This window comes from Leucoraja erinacea, chromosome 31, assembly GCF_028641065.1.
Source record: "Leucoraja erinacea ecotype New England chromosome 31, Leri_hhj_1, whole genome shotgun sequence".
In the NCBI taxonomy this organism is placed as follows: Eukaryota; Metazoa; Chordata; class Chondrichthyes; order Rajiformes; family Rajidae; genus Leucoraja; species Leucoraja erinaceus.
The window spans coordinates 12,938,886-12,959,071 of NC_073407.1; the positions used below are offsets into that span (position 1 = coordinate 12,938,886).

At 43.9% G+C, this 20,186-nt stretch overlaps 1 protein-coding gene across 12 annotated transcripts in view; it reads right to left on the minus strand.

Annotated features, from left to right (window-relative positions):
- Nucleotides 1–20,186, minus strand: part of tncb (tenascin Cb) — a 119,937-nt gene that overhangs the window by 78,430 nt on the left and 21,321 nt on the right. For all 12 annotated transcript variants that reach the window (XM_055659962.1, XM_055659961.1, XM_055659964.1 and 9 more), the window contains 2 exons: nucleotides 8,394–8,966; nucleotides 5,413–6,915 (listed from right to left, as the gene is read on the minus strand). In XM_055659962.1, coding sequence (XP_055515937.1) covers nucleotides 5,413–6,915; nucleotides 8,394–8,862 — 1,972 coding nt within the window. In that variant the 5' untranslated portion in view covers nucleotides 8,863–8,966. The remainder of the gene's footprint in view (nucleotides 1–5,412; nucleotides 6,916–8,393; nucleotides 8,967–20,186) is intronic.

Genomic DNA, 20,186 nt, shown 5'->3' on the forward strand with positions numbered 1-20,186 from the left:
TCAAAACCCTGGGGTTGTCTTAAATGCAGATAAATCTAAGTTGAAGCCATCCTCTATCATGGACTACTTGGGCTTCATAATTAATTCAGTCTACGTGACTGTAACATTGCCAAGAGACAACATAGTTGAATTGGCACAATCATGCAACAATTTAATGGTCAACAAACTACCAACTACTCGACAAGTAACAGAGTAATTGGGAAAATGGTAGCAGCATTTCCGGCTACATAATTCGGACCTTTGTACCAAAAACGACATACAGGTCATTATGATCGTTTCATGAAGTTACCCACTGAAGTAATATCAGAACTACAGTGGTGGGCAAAAAACGTTTGACATAGTTTCAGCCTATTATCATCACTAACCCTACGTCAGTTATCCAAACAGATGCCAGTGCTCAAGACTGGGGAGCAACTAACTCTATATCCAGCACAAGTAGTAGATGGACTAACCCAGAATCATCGTTACCACTTACACTGGGCATTAATTATCTAGAGATGTTGGGTGACTTTTATGGTTTAAAAGCATATGCATAAATATGCATCACTTGCATGTATGGTTATAAATAGATAATACTACGGTGGTGGCCTACATTAACCATATAGGCGGCATAAAATCGGTATCATGCGACAAGTTGGTCAACACAATTTGGCAATGGTGTGTCCAAAGACATATTTGGCTATCAGTAAATTACCTGCCAGGTAAGCTAAATACAGTGGCAGACACCAGGTCACATAAATTTAATGACAACATCGAATGGATGTTAAAACCCCTCAAATAAAATTTCACAAAAGGTATCAAGCAATATGGCACGCCAGATATCAATTTATTTGCATCGAGGCTAAATCACCAGGTACCTATGTATGTCGCTTGGGAACCAGACCCTGAGGCAGCAGCGGTAGATGCGTTCGCGCTGGATTGGGGAAATTCTTCTTCTATGCATTTCCTCCCTTCTGCCTCATCAGTCGGGGACTACGCACAATACAAATGGACTTTGCTTCAGGTATTTTGATAGTACCCGACTGGCCTGCACAGCCATGGTTCCCAATACTCCATGACATGGTTGTTGAAACTCCGATGGTATTCCCCAGTGACCCAGAGTTATTAACACCCAGTGTCGGGCACAAGCCACCCGTGCCATGAACAAATCAAACTCCTAGGTTGCAGATTCTGCACAAACCACTTCTGGGACTGGGATTATAATAACAAACCGTCGACACCATGTCAGCATCCCTCCGAACATCCACTAAAAACAGCACTTGTTCAGCATTAAAAAATGGGAGAAGTACTGCTTGGATACAGGGACCACCTATTCAACCGCTACAGTTACCAACGTACTGGAATTCCTGGTGAACCTTCACCACGATGAAGGACTTCAGCTACAGAGCCATCAACACAGCTAGAATTGCCCTGCCTGTCTATTTCAAAACCAACTCCAGGCCAACAGGCCATGGGGTCCCACCCGCTGGTGGTCAAACTAATGATGGGTATTTACAACTCTAAACCCCTAGACCAAGGTACACCCATATATGGGATGTCAGTGTGGTCCTGACATACCTCAGGGGATGGCCACCAGCCAGGTCCCTCAACCTGGAACCATCTATGCTCAAAACACTCATGTTGATGGCACTTGTATCTGCACAGAGGGTCCAGTCACTACACCTATTGCGACTGGTCACCATGCTCACAGCTCCAGACCAGATCTCTGTCGTTGTCCAGGGAATGATCAAACAGAGCAGACCAGGAACATCTAATCCAGTCGTGGAATTTCGGGCTTACCCCGCCAGCAACACGGTTATGTGCCATGACCCTATTATCCTACATAGACACAACCAAAATATTCGAGGGAGATGAAAAGCCTTGTGGGTCAGTCATAAAAAAACCTTATGGTCGGGTGACGAGCAATTTCGGGGTTGCATCATGGCCTGGTACACCAATTCCAACACACAGGAATGCAAGAGGAGACAGAGTGTGGTGGACTCAGCCCTGTCCATTGTGGGCACAGCTCACCCCTCAACCAAAACTATTTATATGTGGTGCTGCCTCAAGAAGGCAACTTCTATCATCAAGGATCCCCACTATCCAAGCCATGCCATCTTCTCACTGCTACCATCAGACAGGAGGTATACAGTCCTGAAGTGCCACACCACCAGGTTAAGGAACAGCTACTTTCCTACAACTGTCAGCTTCTTGAACCAATCTGCATTACACTAATCCTACCACAACAACAGAACAACATCCACCTTGTACATGATCATGGACAGAACGGGACAGGAACGGGGTACTGATTGGGGATGATCAGCCATGATCACATTGAATGGTGGTGCTGGCTCGAAGGGCCGAATGGCCGACTCCTGCACCTATTGTCTATTGTCTAGTGACTTGTTTAATATTTCTAATTATGTTTCTGCGCTAAAATCTTGTTTTTTGCTTAGTCTTTCTTTTCGGAAGTTTACGTGTAATTCATGTGTAATGTGTGTTTATGTATTTGTCTGTGTTTATGTGCCAGTGATGCTGCTGCAAGCAAGACTTTTCATTGTACTTGCACCTCACTGTACTTGCTCATATGGCAATTGACTTAACTTTCTTTCAGCTATTTATCCAATTCCTTTTTGCGTCTACATTTGGAACTGCTTCCACTGCCCTACCAGCCAGCACTTATTATCAAGCTTGATATTAGTGGGAACATGAGGAGAGGAGGCATTTATAAAGAGACGATTCAGCCTTAGATGATGTGAATTTACGGCAAAACACTAAAGTGCTGAAGGGATTCAGCAGATCAGGCAACATCTCCAGAGGGAAATGGACAGGCGATGTTTTACATCAGAACCATTCTTCCGTGCAGGCGAGGCAAAGCTGTGATAATCCACTTGGGCAATTCCTTACCAGTGACCCTGCTTTCTTTTAATAAATTATTTAAGGTAGAGGGAGACATGATCGAGGGATGGCCAGTAAGGTATGAACGTTATTGAACATAAGAACATCAGAAATAGAAGCAGTAATATGTCTTGTTGTTAGTTGTATTGGCTCCAACATTATGATTGATCCAATTGATCCCTGTCCTCATGCCTCTTTACCATCCGAAGATTTATTGACATGAGTTTTGACCGTTCAGTGACTGATCATCCTCACATCCCTGGGGGAGAGAGTTTCAGAGTCCCAAAGCTCTGAATAAAGACATTTTGCCACATCTCGGGCATCACTAATCAATCATTGATTAGGAATCCATGCTTTTCAAATCCAGAGTCTCCAGCCTCCTGCATCTACCCTGTCAATGCCTTTTACATGTGCATATTTGTCTTAAGATGAAATGCAAACATATAACCTGGGGAGATCTTGCAAAAATTGAAAAATAAATAACGGTAATATAATTTGACATCAGGAAGATTCAGTTTTCCACAGTGATAAATATATGGAGCAGCTGATAGCTGTGAGCTACTGTCTCACAGCTCTAGAGGCAACTCACAGTGCCAGAGACACGGGCTCAATTGTGACCTTTTTTTGATAATTGCTGTCTGTGTGGAGTTTGCATGTTTTCCCTGTCACCGCGTGGGTTGCCTCCGGATGCTCCGGTTTCCTCCCACATCTCAAAGACGTGCCGGTTTGTAAGTGAATTGGCCTCTATAAATTGCCCCTAATGCGTAGGGAGTGGTTGTGAAAGTGGGAAAATATAGAACTAGTGTGAACATGTGATCGATTGTTGGCATGGACTCGGTGTGCCTGTTTCCATAACGCATCTTTCAATGATTCAGATTCCAAGTAAAATCCATGTCAACTAATTCCTTCTGAACTATTCAAAGACAAGTCCGTTTTAAAATATGGATGGGAGGTCCCGGAATAAAAACTGTGATTAAATAGTCTTCAGGAAAGAAACTAGAATCATGATGTCTTGTTTATTTTAAACCATGTACCACAGGAGATACGGAGACCAAGAGACAGCAGGGAATAAACATTACTACCACTTTGTCAGTTGTTGACTCTTTCAGAAAATTAATGGAGGCTGGCAAAATATGATTAGACATGTTTCATTCCATTGTGTGTAACTTGTATTTATGACGTGCGGAGGTTTTGGCATGGTCTGTTAAACATATGGAAAACTCCCTTCGATGTGCATGAACTTTTTCCCCCTACATTTCTAAACTAGACAGTGAGTAATTCAATTACTTCCCTCACTGATTACTTCCCTTTGATTGTTTATTTAAATGTATATACTTCCTGCACTTAGTACATTACAATATCTACAATTCCCAGCCCAAACGCAGATAAATGGGCTGGGAATGACTACAAGACCCACAGGTGAGATTAATGCAAAAAACAAACTGCTGAAAGAACACTAGATGTACACAAAGTTAGACATAAAATGCTGAAGTAACCCAGCGGGACAGACGACATCTCTGGATGGAACTGCAGATGTTGGTTTATATCTCTGGAGAAAGTGGACAGGTGACATTCCGGGTCGAGACCCTACTTCAGTCTTTTTCTTGAGTCTGAAGAAGGGTCTCGACCCGAAACGTTATCCATTCCTTCTATCCAGAAATGCTGTCTGTCTCACTGAGTTACTCCAGCATGTTGTGTCTATCTTCAGTGTAAACCAGCACCTGCAGTTCCCTACACAATATACACAAAGTGCTGGAGTAACTCGGCGGGTCAGGCAGCATCTCTGGAGAACATGGATAGGTGACGTTTGCAGTCGGGACCCTTCTTCAGACTTTGACCTCTTCAGTCTGAAGAGGGTCCCGACCGCAAACATCACCTGTCCACTTTCTCCAGAGATGTTGCCTGACCAGCCGAGTTACACCAGCACGTTGTGTCTTCCTTAGGTATAAAGCAACATCCGCAGTTCCTCTTTATTAAATTGCTAAAGGAACTCATTTGGTCAGGCAGCATTTGTGGAGGCAGTGATATAGTTTTCATTGGAGGTTGAGACCTTGCTTCAGATTCTAAGAAGCATATAATGAGCCACGACAATTAGAACAATTAAAATTGGGTGGGCCCTTTTGTACATTAAATAGTCGCTATCTGGATACAGATGAAAGCATTGGCAATCCTTGGCAAGCATTGGCAATCTTCCAATCGTTGGATCCCCTGGTAGCCCTACGACATATTTATGCGCTGCAATAAAAGCTAATAAACATAGAAACATAGAAAATAGGCGCAGGAGTAGGCCATTCGGCCCTTCGAGCCTGCACCGCCATTCAATATGATCATCCAACTCAGTATCCTGTACCTGCTTTCTCTCCATATCCCCTGATTCCTTTAGCCACAACTCCCTCTTAAATATAACCAATGAACTGGCCTCAACTACCTTCTGTGGCAGAGAATTCCAGAGATTCACCACTCTCTGTGTAAAGAATAGGGATCTTGAATGAAACAGGTATTTGTCTAGTGGAACCCATTTTTGGCATCACTTACCAGCTGAGCAGTCTTCATTGATGTAGCCTTCGTTGCAGATGCACTGGCCATCAACACAGTGGCCTCGGTCATTGCAGTTATTGGGACAGGCCAGTTCACCGCAGTCCACTCCCCTGTAATCGGCATCGCAGACGCAGCGACCATTGACACATTGGCCGTGGTTGTTGCAGCTGTTTGGGCAGGACAGCTCGCTACAGTCCTCGCCGATGAAGCCGTGGTCACACACGCACTGCCCGTTGACACAGAGGCCGCGGTTGTTGCAGTGGTTGGGGCAGGCCAGTTGCCCGCAGTCTTCCCCGGAGAATCCTTCCTCGCACTCGCACTGCCCGTTGACACACTGGCCGCGGTCGTAGCAGTGGTTGGGGCAAGCGAGCTGGCCGCAGTCCTCCCCGGTGTAGCCTTCCTCGCACACGCACTGGCCGCTCACACAGCGGCCGCGGCCCTTGCAGTGGTTGGGGCAAGAGAGCTCGCTGCAATCGTCGCCCGTGAAGCCGTGATCACAGGCGCACTGTCCGTCGATGCAGAGGCCGCGGCGGTTGCAGTCTCCGGGACAGGCCAGTTGCCCACAATCTTCCCCGGTGAAGCCTTCGCTGCAGACGCAGAGGCCGCCGACGCAGTGGCCGCGGCTGTTGCAGTGGTTCGGACACGCCAGTTCCCCGCAATCTTCCCCGGTGAAACCTTCCTTGCACACGCACTCCCCGTCCACACAGGCGCCGCGACCATTGCAGTTGTTAGGGCAGGACCACTCGTTGCAGTCCCCACCCGTGTAGCCTTCATTGCACACGCACTGGCCGTTGATGCAAACACCATTGTTGCTGCAGTTGTTCAGGCAGGTGACCCCCCCACAGTCTTCACCAGAGAAGCCATCGTCACAGTAGCACACGCCCTGGATGCACCGTCCGCGGTCGTAGCAGTCTTTGGGGCAAATGATTTCGGAACAGTCAAAGTCGGCGAACCCTTCGTCGCAGATGCACTCCCCGTCCACACATTGACCGCGGTCAAAGCAGTGGTTGAGACAGGCCAGATCCTTGCAGTCTTCCCCAATCAGGCCTTCATCGCAGACGCACTTCCCATCGACACAGGTGCCTTGGCCACTGCAGTTGTTGGGGCAAAGCTTGGCCGTGCAGTCCTCGCCCGCGTAGCCTTCATCACACACACAAACTCCTTTCTGGCAAATGCCATGTTCCCCACAGTCAACTCTGCACACCTCGTGGCTACAGTCTTCTCCTGTGTAACCCTCAAAGCAATGACACACACCGTTTATGCACCGGCCTTGGTCGCTGCAGTCGTTAAGGCACAGGTCCTCAAAGCCACAGTCGTCGCCTGTGTAGCCGGCTTCACACACACACCTGCCGTCAACACACTGGCCTCTGTCATTGCAGTTTGCTGGGCAGTCGGGTTCTGTGCAATTTTCCCCTTTCCACCCTGGCTTACACAGGCAGCCACAGGTGCCAGTGCTAGAGTTTCCATTTGATCCACAGAAAGGTTTCACATCAACACGACCTGAGCAAAGACAACAGACAATGCATGGCATAACGTGAGCTTCATTAGTTTAAATATAAGGTTAAAGAACTATAACTGGATTAATGGTGTAGCAATCTAATAAAGCAAACGTGCAATTAATGACAAATTAATATGGTTTGAGATTAAATATATGTCAGTAGTTTCTAGTCTTGTTCCCAGTTTACATTCGTAGCCTTGTTAAGGTAGAGAGAGTGCAGAGAAGATTTATGAGGATGTTGCCAGAACATGAGCTTTAGGGAGAGGTTGAGCAGGCTAGGACTTTATTCCTTGGTGCACAGGAAGATGAGGGGTGATCTTGTGTATCATGATGAGGGGAAAAGACAGAGTATATGCAGATTATTTCTTACCCAGAGTAGGGGAATCAAGAACCAGAGGACATGGGTATAAAGTCAGAGGGAAAAAAATTAATAAGAATCTGAGGGGCAACCTTTTAGCACCTTTAGGGTAGTGGGGTCTGTGGAACGAGCTGCCAGAGGAGGTCAGTAGGAAGGAACTGCAGATGCTGGATTACACCGAAGATAAACACAAAATGCTGGAGTAACTCAGCAGGACAGGCAGCATATATGGAGAGAAGGAATGGGTGATGTTTCAGGTAGAGACCTTGCTTGATTGAGGCTGGTACTATAAGAACAATTAAAAAGGCATTTGGACGGGTAGATGGACAAAAGGTTTACAGGGATATGGGTGAAATGCAGGCTGGTGGGACTAGTGTAGATGGGACATATTGGGCGGCATGTGGAACTTGGGCCGAAGGGCCTGTTGCATCCCGTGCTGTATGACTCTATGCATTGTATCTGCATAGGGCAAAGAAGATCATCAAAGACAGCTCCCATCCTGCGTTTGGACTGTTCGACCTGCTGCCCTCTGGAAGGCGCTATAGGTGCATCAAATCCAGGACAAACAGACTCAAGAATAGTTGCTTTCCGAGAATTATATCTACTATAAATTCAAATTCACACATGCACTGACTACACCGCCCAACACGGACTTCCATCTGTATATATGTATATATGAATGTAGCGCTGCAGAATTTGTGCACCTATTCCCCCCCCATCTCCCTTCTGTTTTTTGTTTTTCTGTCTCTTGTTTTTTGTGCTAAATTGTATGTATGCACTGAGTACGAGCAGCTTTCAGTTTCACTGTACATGTATAGTGACAATAAATGGCATATCTATCTATATCTATATCATCACAACTATTCAACTGACACCAAATGCTGGAGGAACTCAGCGGGCCAGGTAGCATCTCTGGAGAGAAGGAATGCGTCGAGACCCTTCTTCAGACTGAGAGTCAGTGGAGAGGGAGACACACAGAGATACGGAAGGGCAAGGTGTGAAAGCACAGATCAAAGGGGACGATGGCCATGGGAATGTAGAATGGTTGATTGTTCGCTGAGGGGAATGTGACAACGAGGCATACAATCAGTAAACTGCAAGGCTTGATGGCCAGCCACGTACCCTTTCCTTGCTGAGCTCCATTTCCGCAGCATCCCCCGCTGGCACACTGTTCCCGCAGCAGTGACACGTGGCCTTCCAGTGCCTCCAGCCGGTTGAGCAGGTCATGGATATCGGGCCCTGCCGAACAGCCACAGGCTTGGCGCGGAATGTTGATGCGGTGGGTGAAGACGATCTGATTCTCGCCGTCGGCCGTGTGCTCTATGTGTTGGTCGCTGGGACCCTCGCTGGGCCTGGCGATGCCATCGGGAGACTCCAGGTCGACCGAACACAGGGAGCTCAGGGGGACGTTGATGTTGTAGACGTGGTTGAAGTTGATGGGCTGCGTTCCAAGTGGAAATGTGACATTCTCTTCTTTTAGCTGTGAGATATCTCTCTTCTGCCGAATAATCTTCTTAAGAACCCCCCCATGGGTTTGTTCCACCAAAACAGTGGTCACAAAGCAAGCTAAAACGTGCCACCGAAGCCCCATTTTTGGTGGTTTACAGTCTTCCTGGTGTCCACAATCTGTCTATTGCCCAATAGTAAACCCAGTGATAAAGGCGAAAGCTTCAGTTGCTGTTTGACGTGATTTATCTGTAAAAACACCGAGGAGAGAAGGATGAAAATACATTCAAAGAAACTGTAACATTTCCTTAACTCTTCGCACAGTGGAGATCCATTCAAGAAAGGTAACGCACAAAACAAAAATGTTATCATCTAAATCAGTGATTCCCATCCTGGGGCCATATCCATGGCAAATTTCAGGGGTGGGCCACAGAAAAATTTTGGGATTTAGGAGGCCACAGGTTCAATGAAGGGGGCCACTTTTTTTCCACTAATAATGTCAGGGGGGCCACAGAAAAATTAAAGATCCCAAGGGGGCCATGAGCTAAAAAAGGTTGGGAACCACTGATCTATATTATGCCAAGTGGGAGGGTAATTGATTTTTAATACTGAAGCTGCTCCGACAATGGCTATTCCAGTTTTTTCCCCCCCGATGGCTAACACTCTCTGATCTCAGCCTTGTGCAGTTACAGTCTCATATAAACAGCATGCGCGGAAACTATAGGTGTGACTGCAAAGCATTAACAGGTCACATCAATGCAGAGTGAGGATGAATAATGTGAAGAATTTCCAGAAGCTGCCCCTCTCTGTCAGCCCCTGACCTACTTTGCCTGATGGATGGATAGCTCGCAGCTTCCTTTCAATTGTAACCAAACAATGTCATTTGCCAAATTCGAGGTCTGCAGAATGTTTATCTTAACTTGTCAGACAGTTCTAGAGCAGATTGAGTCATAGAGTGATACAGTGTGGAAACAGGCCCTTCGGTCCAACTTGCCCACACTGGCCAACATGTCCCAGCTACACTAGAAAGACCCACCTGCCTGTGCTGGTCCATATCCCTTCAAACTTATCCTATCCATGTACCTGTCTAACTATTTCTTAAATGCTGGGATAACCCCAGCCTCAACTACCTCCTCTGGCAGCTTGGTCCATACACCCACCTCCCTTTGTGTGAAGAAGGTACCCCTCAGATTCCTATTAAATCTTGTCCCCTTCACCTTGAACCTATGTCCTCTGGCCCTCGATTCACCTACTCTGGGCAAGAGATTCTGTGCATCTACCCGATCTATTCCTCCCATGATTTTATACACATGGCAGATGGACGTTTTAGAACGGCAAGAACAGATTTCCCTTATCAGAGCAACAAGGAGGAATTTCCAGAAGGGTGACAGTGTCCTTGGTTGGTTTCTCCTTGTGAAAGGCTGAAAATTGCTGCACACTTGTTGTAAACTAACATCATCTGCCAAAATGCTACTGATGTTTTCTTCCATTTAAGTCTGGAAATGAGTATTTAATTAGTTTAAAAGGTGGGTACATGTGAAAAATGAAAGCCTATAATCACAGCATAAAGGGTGAGCTATTCAGGACTGAGTTGAGAACAACTTCAGGGACAGGTACTGTGAGTGCATGGAGTTCTCTTCCCCCAGAGCAGACTATGAGCTACCTGGGTTGAACGAGGGACTCTGGGCGTGTTGTGTTATTTTGCACCTTATTGGGTGTTTTATTTATTGAACTTTTTTTTGTTTTTTTAATATGTTTTTTACAACAAGTGTGCAGCAATTTTTTAAATAATATCTATTGAACAGTGTGTTTACAAACCTGTTTTGCTGCTGCAAGTAAGAATTTCATTGTTCAGTTTTTGGTACACAACATTCTTGACTCTACTCCATGCTCAGTCATTGGTATGGTGAAGTTAGCCATTGATAGATTTTACATAGAACAGCACAGCACAGGATCAGGCCCTTTGCCCCACAGTGCCTATGTTGAACATAATACCAAGCCCAACTCCTAACTGCCTGCACTTAATCCATACCCTCCATTCACTGCATATCCATGTGCCTCACCAAGAATCTCTTAAATGCCTCTATCACATCTGCCTCCAACACCCTGCAGTGCTTTCCACCCTCCATGTAAAAAGACTTGCCCCACAAATCTTCAAACTTCAGCCCTCTCACCTTAAAGCTATGCCCTCTAGTATTTGATATTTCCCCCCTGGAAAAGGGTTCTGACTGTCTACCCTGTCTATGCCTCTCATAATTTTCTATCAGGTCTTCTCTCAGCCTCCAGCATTCCAGAGAAAACAATCCATGTCTGTCCAACCTCTTCATGTACCTAATACTACATAATCCAGATGTCATTCTGATGACCTCTTCTGTACACTCTGCATCAAAGCCACCCCATCCTTCCTATAATGTGGTGACCAGAACTGCATGCAATACTCTAACATTGTCATTGAAGGTTCGAGCAGTGAAACAGAGATAGAGGATAACATAGGAGGTTCCAATAACTAAACAACTTTGTCCTGCTCCTAGTTGTTATACTTTTCAGATAGAGTTTTGATACTTATTACTCAGTATCTATCTGAAGGTGGGTAGATTCTTGGCAAGCACAAGGTGCATTTCTGGTCATCCCATTACAGGAAGGAGGTGGAAGGTCTGGAGACTTTTACTAGGATGCTAGACACAAAAATCTGGAGTAACTCAGTGGGACAGGCAGCAACTTTGGAGAGAAGGAATGGTTGACGTTTCGGGTCGAGGCTCTTCTTCAGACCCTTCTAATAGGATGCTGCCTGGATTCAGGGGTGTTAGCAAATAGGATTAGTTTGGATGAATTAATGTTTTGGCTGGAGTGCTGGAGGCTGAGTGGAGACATGATAGTAGTTTGCAAAGTTGCGAGAGGCATAGATAGGGTAAAAAGGCAGAACTTCTTTCCCAGGGTGGGAATGTCAAAGGCCAAAAAGGCATGACTTTAAGGTGAAATGGGCAAAGTATAAAGGAGATGTGTGGGGTAAGTTTTTTGTTCCACACAGTGAGTGACAGACACTTGGGACGTGCTACCAGGGGTGCTGGTGGAAGCAGATATGATAATGTCATTTAAATTGCTTTTAGGTAGGCACATGAATATGTCGGAAATGGAGGGAACTGGATCATATGCAGCTGCAGGGAATTAGTTTTAATTTTTCACTAGGTTCGGCATGAAGAGCAGATTACTGTGCTGTACTGTTCTATGTTTTAAAGAGTCAAAGGTTACCAGGTGTGGGTATAATTGTAGAGTAGAGGTTCGAGTCAGATCAGCTGTGATTTAATTGGATAGTAATGCAGGTTTGAAGGAATGAATGATCTCCTTTTGCTCCTAGCAAGTATGATTGTATGATTGGTCTTATTCCAGCAATTGTGTTGCAACTCAGTAGCAACAGAGAACCCTTTAAAGTATCTGCCCATTAAATCCTACCTGCGGCAGAGAAAGGTCATTATAATATCCATCTGCGCAACTTAATATCATTATGTTCCAATTAATATTGCCCCAGTTCACTGGCCTGACTGCTTCTTATGCTGCTTTTTTAATTTAACCCGCAAAGACTCCTGCAAATCTTGATTCAATGAGTCTTCCCTGCAGCCAAGATATATTTAGCAGGCGCTAAACCAGATGCAGTCTGAAATGTGTGCCTCAATGGCCGTTCCCAAAATAAAGAATTTACGAGAAGAATCTGATGGGAAAATTCCAACTGTAAACACAATGAATAAATCTCCCTGAAACAATGTGAAAAGTCAGTAAAAAATGGTGTCAAAGTTTTTGAATGGTTGGACTTTGAAGTCCATTCCTCCAGGATGTTCCTAATTATCGATGTGCAGTGAACGAGTCTGGAAACTACTCACTGTCTGCAGGCATGGCAGCAGGTGGCTGGGTTTTACATGTGCAAAGCAAAAAGCCTGAAGAATTTTAATTGGAAACAGAATTGTTTGTTACCCAAGGCTAATATTGTGCGCGAGGTGATGCAAGAGTGAAGAGAAATCCTTGCTTAGACCAAAAAGAGTTTCATGCCATGGACAAAGTTTTGATTCTAAGGAAGGAATAGTTTGAACTCCACTGCTGTTATGTATTGAACATGAAATACACTGCCATTACCGAAATACATTACCCAATCTAAATGTACAGTTACTCCGCAGCAAGTTCCTCGGTCATAAGTAATGGTGCAAAGTCAGGCTCAAGCTGCTTCACAAGCAGGGTGGCACAATACCTTCCCTCGGAGCCAGAGACCCGGGTTCTATCCTAACTACGGGTGCAGTCCGTATAGAGTTTGTACATTCTCCCTGTGACCACGTGGGTTTTCTCCGGGTGCTCCCGTTTCCTCCCACACTCCAAGGATGTTTGTAAGTTAACTGAGCTCTGTAAATTACCGCTGGCGTGTAGGATGCAAAACTGCGATAACATCGAACTCATGTACAGGTGATGTGGTCTGTGCGGGCTCAGGGGGCCGAAGGGCCTGTTTCCACACTGCAACTCTAAACTAAATTAAACTAAACTAAGCCAATAGATGCAGACTTTTTGTGCAAATTGAAATGCATAAATCATTCCTAAGTCTGCAAAATGTACAATCACTCATTTTATTTAAATTTGTCGGTTTACATTATTTTTAAAAAACCTACTTGGTATAATTCATGTATAATTCATGTATAATTTGCTTTTGTGTGTTTGTCTGAGTCCATGTGTCTGTGATGCTGCTGGAAGCAAGATTTTTACTGTTTCAGTGTTTGTGTACATGACAATAACCTCTACTCCACTCGACTTGACAGGAGGAGAGATGGCCGCCTTTCCTGGCAGATCCGTCCTCTTGTTTAAATATAAACAAGACGATCAAATACCTTTGGCATGTAACAAAAGGCTTCATTGAAGCAGCTCATCCAGTTACTGATCAAGATCATTTTACAGGAATATACAGTAACACACCTTCGATGGTTCACTCTTTAACCACTGCCCCAAACCCCAATCTTTCATTTTCCGCTGTTTTGGCAGGTCGAGTTGTGCAGCATATCATTGTATTCAGAACACTTACTATTAGAGGCACCAAACATCTTCTCTTAAATCAGATTCCGCTATCTCAGAAACAAAGAATTACAGATGCTGGTTTATACCGAAAATAGACACAAAGTGCTGGCGTAACGCAGCTGATCAGGCATCATCTCTGGAGAAAAAGGATAGGTGACGTTTTGGGTCGGGACCCTTCTTCAGACCGACAAAGTGTCTGAATGGTCTGAAGAAGGGACCGACCCAAAACGTCTCCTATCCTTTTTCTCCAGAGATGCTGCCTGACCCGCTGTTACTCCATCGCTCAATATCGATCTCCTCTATCTCAATCTTGGTTCAATTGGATGATTTATTTAAATCTCTAAGTCAAACACTTGTGGACATGAGCTGATGCAAAATGAAGTACTTGTACTCGAGTGCTGTGTTAATGGAGGTGGCATCCTATGGGTGAGTATTAAGGTACGGCACTCTCTGTTCTCACAAGCAAGTATAAAAGACCCATGTCATTATATCAAACAGCAGAGAAAAATGTATTGATTTCCCTGTTGATATTAATCTCTGACCAACCAATCATTAGTCCTTAGCTACCTGTGAGGCATTGGTATGGATCAATTGGCTGCAGTGTTTATTGCTGATTCCTCATCTACCAATTTCTGGGGCGCAATAAGTATATTTTAAACTTTGGCACATGTTGAAAGTATTTAACTAGCAGCAAAACTGTGAGATGCCCTGAAGTTGTAAAATATCCTTATTTTCTGCTTCTGGATTGTTAGTTCAATCCATTTCACCCCCTTGATTTCGCAACTGCTGTGCCCAAAACTACAAGAGACTGCAGGGGGTTGTGGATGCAGCCCAGTCCATCACGCAAACCATTCCCCCTCCCATTGACTCCATCTATACTTCACGCTACCTCAGGAAAGGAACAAACATGATCAGAGACCCCAGTCTTTCTCTCTTCTCCCCTCTCCCATCGAGCACAAGATACAAAACCTTGAGAGCACGTCCCACCAGATTCAAGCTCAGCTTCTCGTACACATCTATCAGACTCCTGAACAGACCTCCCATATGCTCCCGATCACCCAAACGATCTTGTTGCAACCCTTGCACTTTTTAAAAAATCGGTGCTTTCTATGTAGCTGTAAAACTATATTCTGCTCGTTGCTTCCTTTCTCTTTTTGCACTACCTGTTGTGCTCATTATGGCATGATTTGCCTGGGCAGCACGCAACCAAAGATTATCACTGTATTTTGGTCCACGTGACAATAATGAACCAATACCAACACCAATCTGAAATTTGCCCGAGCCTGGTTGAAGAGTGGATAAATTGAGCTATAAATGGATAGAATCAATTTGAAGCAGTGTGGCTCTTCATTGGAATCAAAGAATGCAGATTTGAAGGTACTTTGAGTTCTTCATATAGATCTGATAATTTGCCAAATCGAAATGAACAACAGCCAAAGAGAGGATTCTTTATGCTAAATATCATTACCACAACTGGGTATATAACTAAGATAAGATTTTGGGTGATAGACCACTTTTCAAGACTCATGAACCATGAACGTTAACTCTGTTTCTCTTTCAGCAGATTCTCTCCCACTTATTGAGTATTTCTGGCGATTCTAGTCTATACTTTGGATTTTCAGCATCTGCCAAGTTTTTGTATTGTTTGAACAAATGGTCCTCACCAAAGTGTCATGGTATCAGAGTTGGCATCACCTGGTTTAAAGACTGCCTGCCATGAATTGTCAGACACTGCAGATACAGTATAATTACAAGGTGACTTTACATTAATACATCTAATTACCTGTTCAGTTGAATTTGGCTACCACTCTCAATGCTTATGTTATAACCAGAAAATAGATGATGCAGAAATTGATTGAAAGCATCCCAGATGTACAGTTCTGAATCAGACTTAGGTTTCACTAGTTGAGGATTCACATTCATTTAGTTTTTAGTTTTAGTGATATGGTGTGGAAACAGGCCCTTTGGCCCACCAGGTCCATGCTGACCATCAATCGCCCATTCATGCTAGTTCTATGTCCTACATTCTAGGGACAATTTACTGAAGCCAATTAACTTCCAAACCTGTACGTCTTTGGAATGTGTGAGTGAAGCGGAGAGAAAATCTATGCAGTCACAGGGTGAATGTATAAACTCCGCACACACACTACCCATAGTCAAGATCAAAACCAGGTCTCTGGCACTGTGAAGCATCAACTCTAACACTGCACCACTTTGCCACACTGTTAAAGCTTATACTTCCCTTATTATCTTTCACACACTATTCAAATAAATTCTAAATACTGATTACATTTATGTTACAATCGTGGGGTTTGTAAGGCAGACAAAAGCTGAGATATTTTAAAATGCAGCATTAATTAGAACCACTCCTCTTCCAACTCTTCAATATGGTGAGATCTACACTGCCAACAATACAATTTAAATGTGTTAGTTGTATCACAAAAATAGATTGGTGTGGAATCATCAAATTATTGGCTCACAGAATGCCACAGCTGGACAAAACTGAATGAAAATGTAGAGAGGAGAAATAACATCTAATCAGTAAGTAGCCTTTAATACATCGATGGTGGCCTTTCAGTATAATATGAAATTAACACTTTAAACAAATTGTCATTCATAATGATTAGCACAAAGTATATCATTTTTTTTTTCCATTTTTCGCTGGAGAATTGTACTGGATCATGAGAGCCCATGTTGGATGCATGATATGGATTAAAAAATTAGTTTTATTTTTCATGTTCGAGGTCATAACAAGCTTGTATCTCTTGGAATCCAGTGTGCATCAGTCACGTGAGTTAAATTACAGAGCAGAAGAGGAAAATGATCATTTGTGTCTCTCTTTAATTATAAATAGAAATTCAAAGCCAAAAATGTACAATGCCACCGTTCGGAGCCTATTAATCAGTGTCAGTGTGTCTTCAGGCTAAACTAACAGTGAGATACTTCAAAGGCATTGACAACTGCTTCTGGTGTTTTGAATTTAGGAATTCTCATTTCAGCTTTATAGCACAATTGTGCTCCTTCTAACACATGCTAGTATTGGAACTGCAGCCAGATATCTCCTTTGGCACCAGGCAATTTCCTGACCGCCGTTTCCATGTGATTCTCTTCCCCATTTTCCATGGAAATGGTGCAGGGTTCTCATCTTTCCCCATTTATTCTCACATTGACCCGCTCTGAGTTTAGAATAATTTCTCTTCCACGTCACACTCTATCTACACCTGGGTAATCACATCATCTTTAGGGGAGTGGCCAGGAATTCAAAGGGATATCGTGGACAACTTCAGTGACAATGCAGCCGGAAGGGATGTGCATTACAAATATCATTCATATTTGAAGAAATAATGAATTGTGTTATGTGGTCATTGACGTTATGATGCCATTTTGACTTGACCATTGTCCATTCAATATTCTGAGCCAATGTAAATATTCTGAGCCTAGATTACAATTCTCACACTACGGGCTTTGTTGATTAATAAAATCTCTTATTTTAAATCTCCTATATGTTACTTTGTGCCTTGGCGTCTACCGTATTCCAGTTGTGTGTGAGTGGTACACTGTGCAACTTTCAGCACTTCATACATGTTTAACTGCTGACTTAGTCACTAAAGAAGCTTTCACCATTTAGATTTTCTTAACAGCCAGCCAGGCCTCACACAATGTTCTCCAACTGAGAAAGCATAAGGACACTGCAGGAAATCATCAATGTGACTCCAAATAAAGTCGGTACCCAGTTGCTCTAATGTGACTGTGAATAAGCCAATTCCCACTTTATTATTAACCAGGCTTCTTTGCTCAACACCATTCTCATCCATTTATCATTAAGTCAATGGGATTGTGACCATGAAGAATTCTTTGCCAGCCAGGCATCTTTTCTTAATGACATTCCTGTTCATCTATTATTAAACTATCAAGGAAAGCTGAAGAGTCTCGTGGACTCGAATTGCACATTAACTTTATTAGCATCTGGCTCATCAACGAAATTCAAATCTCATTGATGTAATTCCCTGCACTGGCATTTTAGAAAAGGAACCAGATGGCGTCAGAAAAGAGGGCCAATGTCTTTGTTAGAATATTGGCCAGAGGACCCTCATCTAATGACTCCTTAATGCACAAAGACTGGGCCTCATACTTTTATCAACGTAAATGATGAAACATTGAGGCAATGGGGGAAACTTACTTCTGTCTCATGAAAAAATGCTGAAGTTTGGAAGAATTATCCAATAGCTCTCACCCCCTGCTCCTACTCCAGGGTCCAGAAGATTTATCTTCTGAATCCGCTTCCATTCCAGAGTTTAATGATAAAACAAATATTCGTTTTTTCAGCAACTAAAATTATTCTGAATTAAAATTGGTCAAAGTTCACCGAAAGAAAACAATATAATGACCCAGTAACCATTCATGTCATTCAGAATAATGTAGACACAAGGAACTTCAACTTGTTTACCAAGAAAGATTCAAAGCGCTAGAGTAACTCAGCAGGTCGGGTAGCAGAATCTGAAGGTGGATCCTGACTCGAACCATCTCATATATCCATGGTCTCCAGAGATGCTGCCGACTCGCTGAGTTACTCCGGCACTTTGTGTATTATTCAGAGTAACATAGTTCAAGACAGGTTTCTTTCCCTCCTGAGTTTATTCTTAGCTAAAGCTCATCAGTTGCCCGTGAAAGTCCTCATAGTTTGCTGGTGGACACCATTTCCTGTACATTCGAGATTGTGTGCAAGAGTTTAGAAGCCAGCTTTGGATCATCCAAACCATTGGCCGTCCAATCAAGTCATCCAAACCTGCAGCTACATCAGCAGAACTGAACCAATAAAACTGGTGAGATTGCTGACTGACCAACTTGCTGAGATAAATGTTGACACAAAGTGTGACTACAATATGTATCTAAACGGAAATAAAGGAGGAAAGAGCCAGGAATTGCAGATCATCTACCATGTTCTCTAGAGAAGCTGCCTGGCCCGCTGAGTAACTCCAGCACTTTGTGTCTTTCTTGTTTTAATGTATATCACAATCCAGTTTTTAAAAACATTTCGGCATTTGTATTTGCTTGCTGCCTTTACTCTGCAAACCAGCAGCTATAATTACGTAGTTGAATGTGTAGATCAGTCAAAGCTAACAGCTCCTTCAGCAAAGGCACTGTTATGACCCTTGAAGATGCAGTTAATATGGGATCAGTGATTTGACACGAATGCTGACCCCTATTTCCCTTTCTTAATGATTATATAAATCAGACATCTCCTTTCAATGAGGTTTCAGGGTCAGTTTGTTGTCACGTACCAATAAAGATACAGTGAAACTTAAGCAACAAGACACACAACCACATAGAAGTTAACATAAACATCCATCACAGTGAATTCCACATTCCTCACTGTGATGAAAGGCTATAAAATTCAATCTTCTTCCTGGGGTAATTATCATTTTTCTTTACATGGTGCTCTTACCCGGTGACCTGACCGCTTAGTAATACGTTTGTTTAGTTTAGTTTTAGTTTAGTTTAGTTTAAGTTCAGTATTAGTTTAATTTAGTGTTTTGTCACGTGTACTGAGGTACAGTGAAAAGTTTTTTTGTTGCATGCTATCAGTCAGTGGAAAGACTATACATGATTACAATCAAGCCTTCCACAGTGTGAGGGCCTGGCCAAGCTGGCCATCTGCGAGTCACGGCACCAGGCAGAAGAGGACTTTGCCCGAGCCAGATGTTTGCCCCTTTACTGGGGTTATGTCTGCGCCCGGGTGGTGCGAAAGAGGGACATAGTTGTACAGTAGTTATTTAGTATATTTGTAAGAATCTATAGCACCTGGGCAGTGGGCAGGTGCTATAGACCTGCACGGGAAGGTAGACGCTCCCGCCCCCACGAGCCTCGGGCAGATGGGGCTCGTCAGCCTGGGAAGGCAGTCCATCTAGGAGAGGGAAAACTCTGATTTCAAACCTCCACTGCCTTGTGGCCATATCCAGTCATGTAAAAAGCTCCAGGAGTAAATCTCAAGAAAATCCTGAGTCGGAGCCCCTAAGGCAGTTCGTCGTTGTCTACAACCTCACTCTGGCAGCCCCTGCGATGGCGCTGGTGCCAAACTGTAACGGCCCTGCTGTTCCTTTGGATCGATCAGCGACGTGGAGAGGGGGGACCTGCTGCATGGGCAACAGCCTGTCCTCCATATGACATCGCCCAGGCTTGCATCTGACCAGTATACATCACCCATGGTCAGTCATGACTGAGAGGGGCCTACTACTGTAACATAGTTGGTCGAAAATTTAGTGTATAGATAATTTGGTGATTATGTAATAAGGTGGAGGGTGTGTTAGCACAGTTTTGTTTTGTATCGTGATCGTAATTAAATAAATTATTTTTGATACAAAAAACCCCCCCAAAAAACAAGAGGGAAGGATCACTGTTAGGGGCTCGTCTTTGACCATTCTC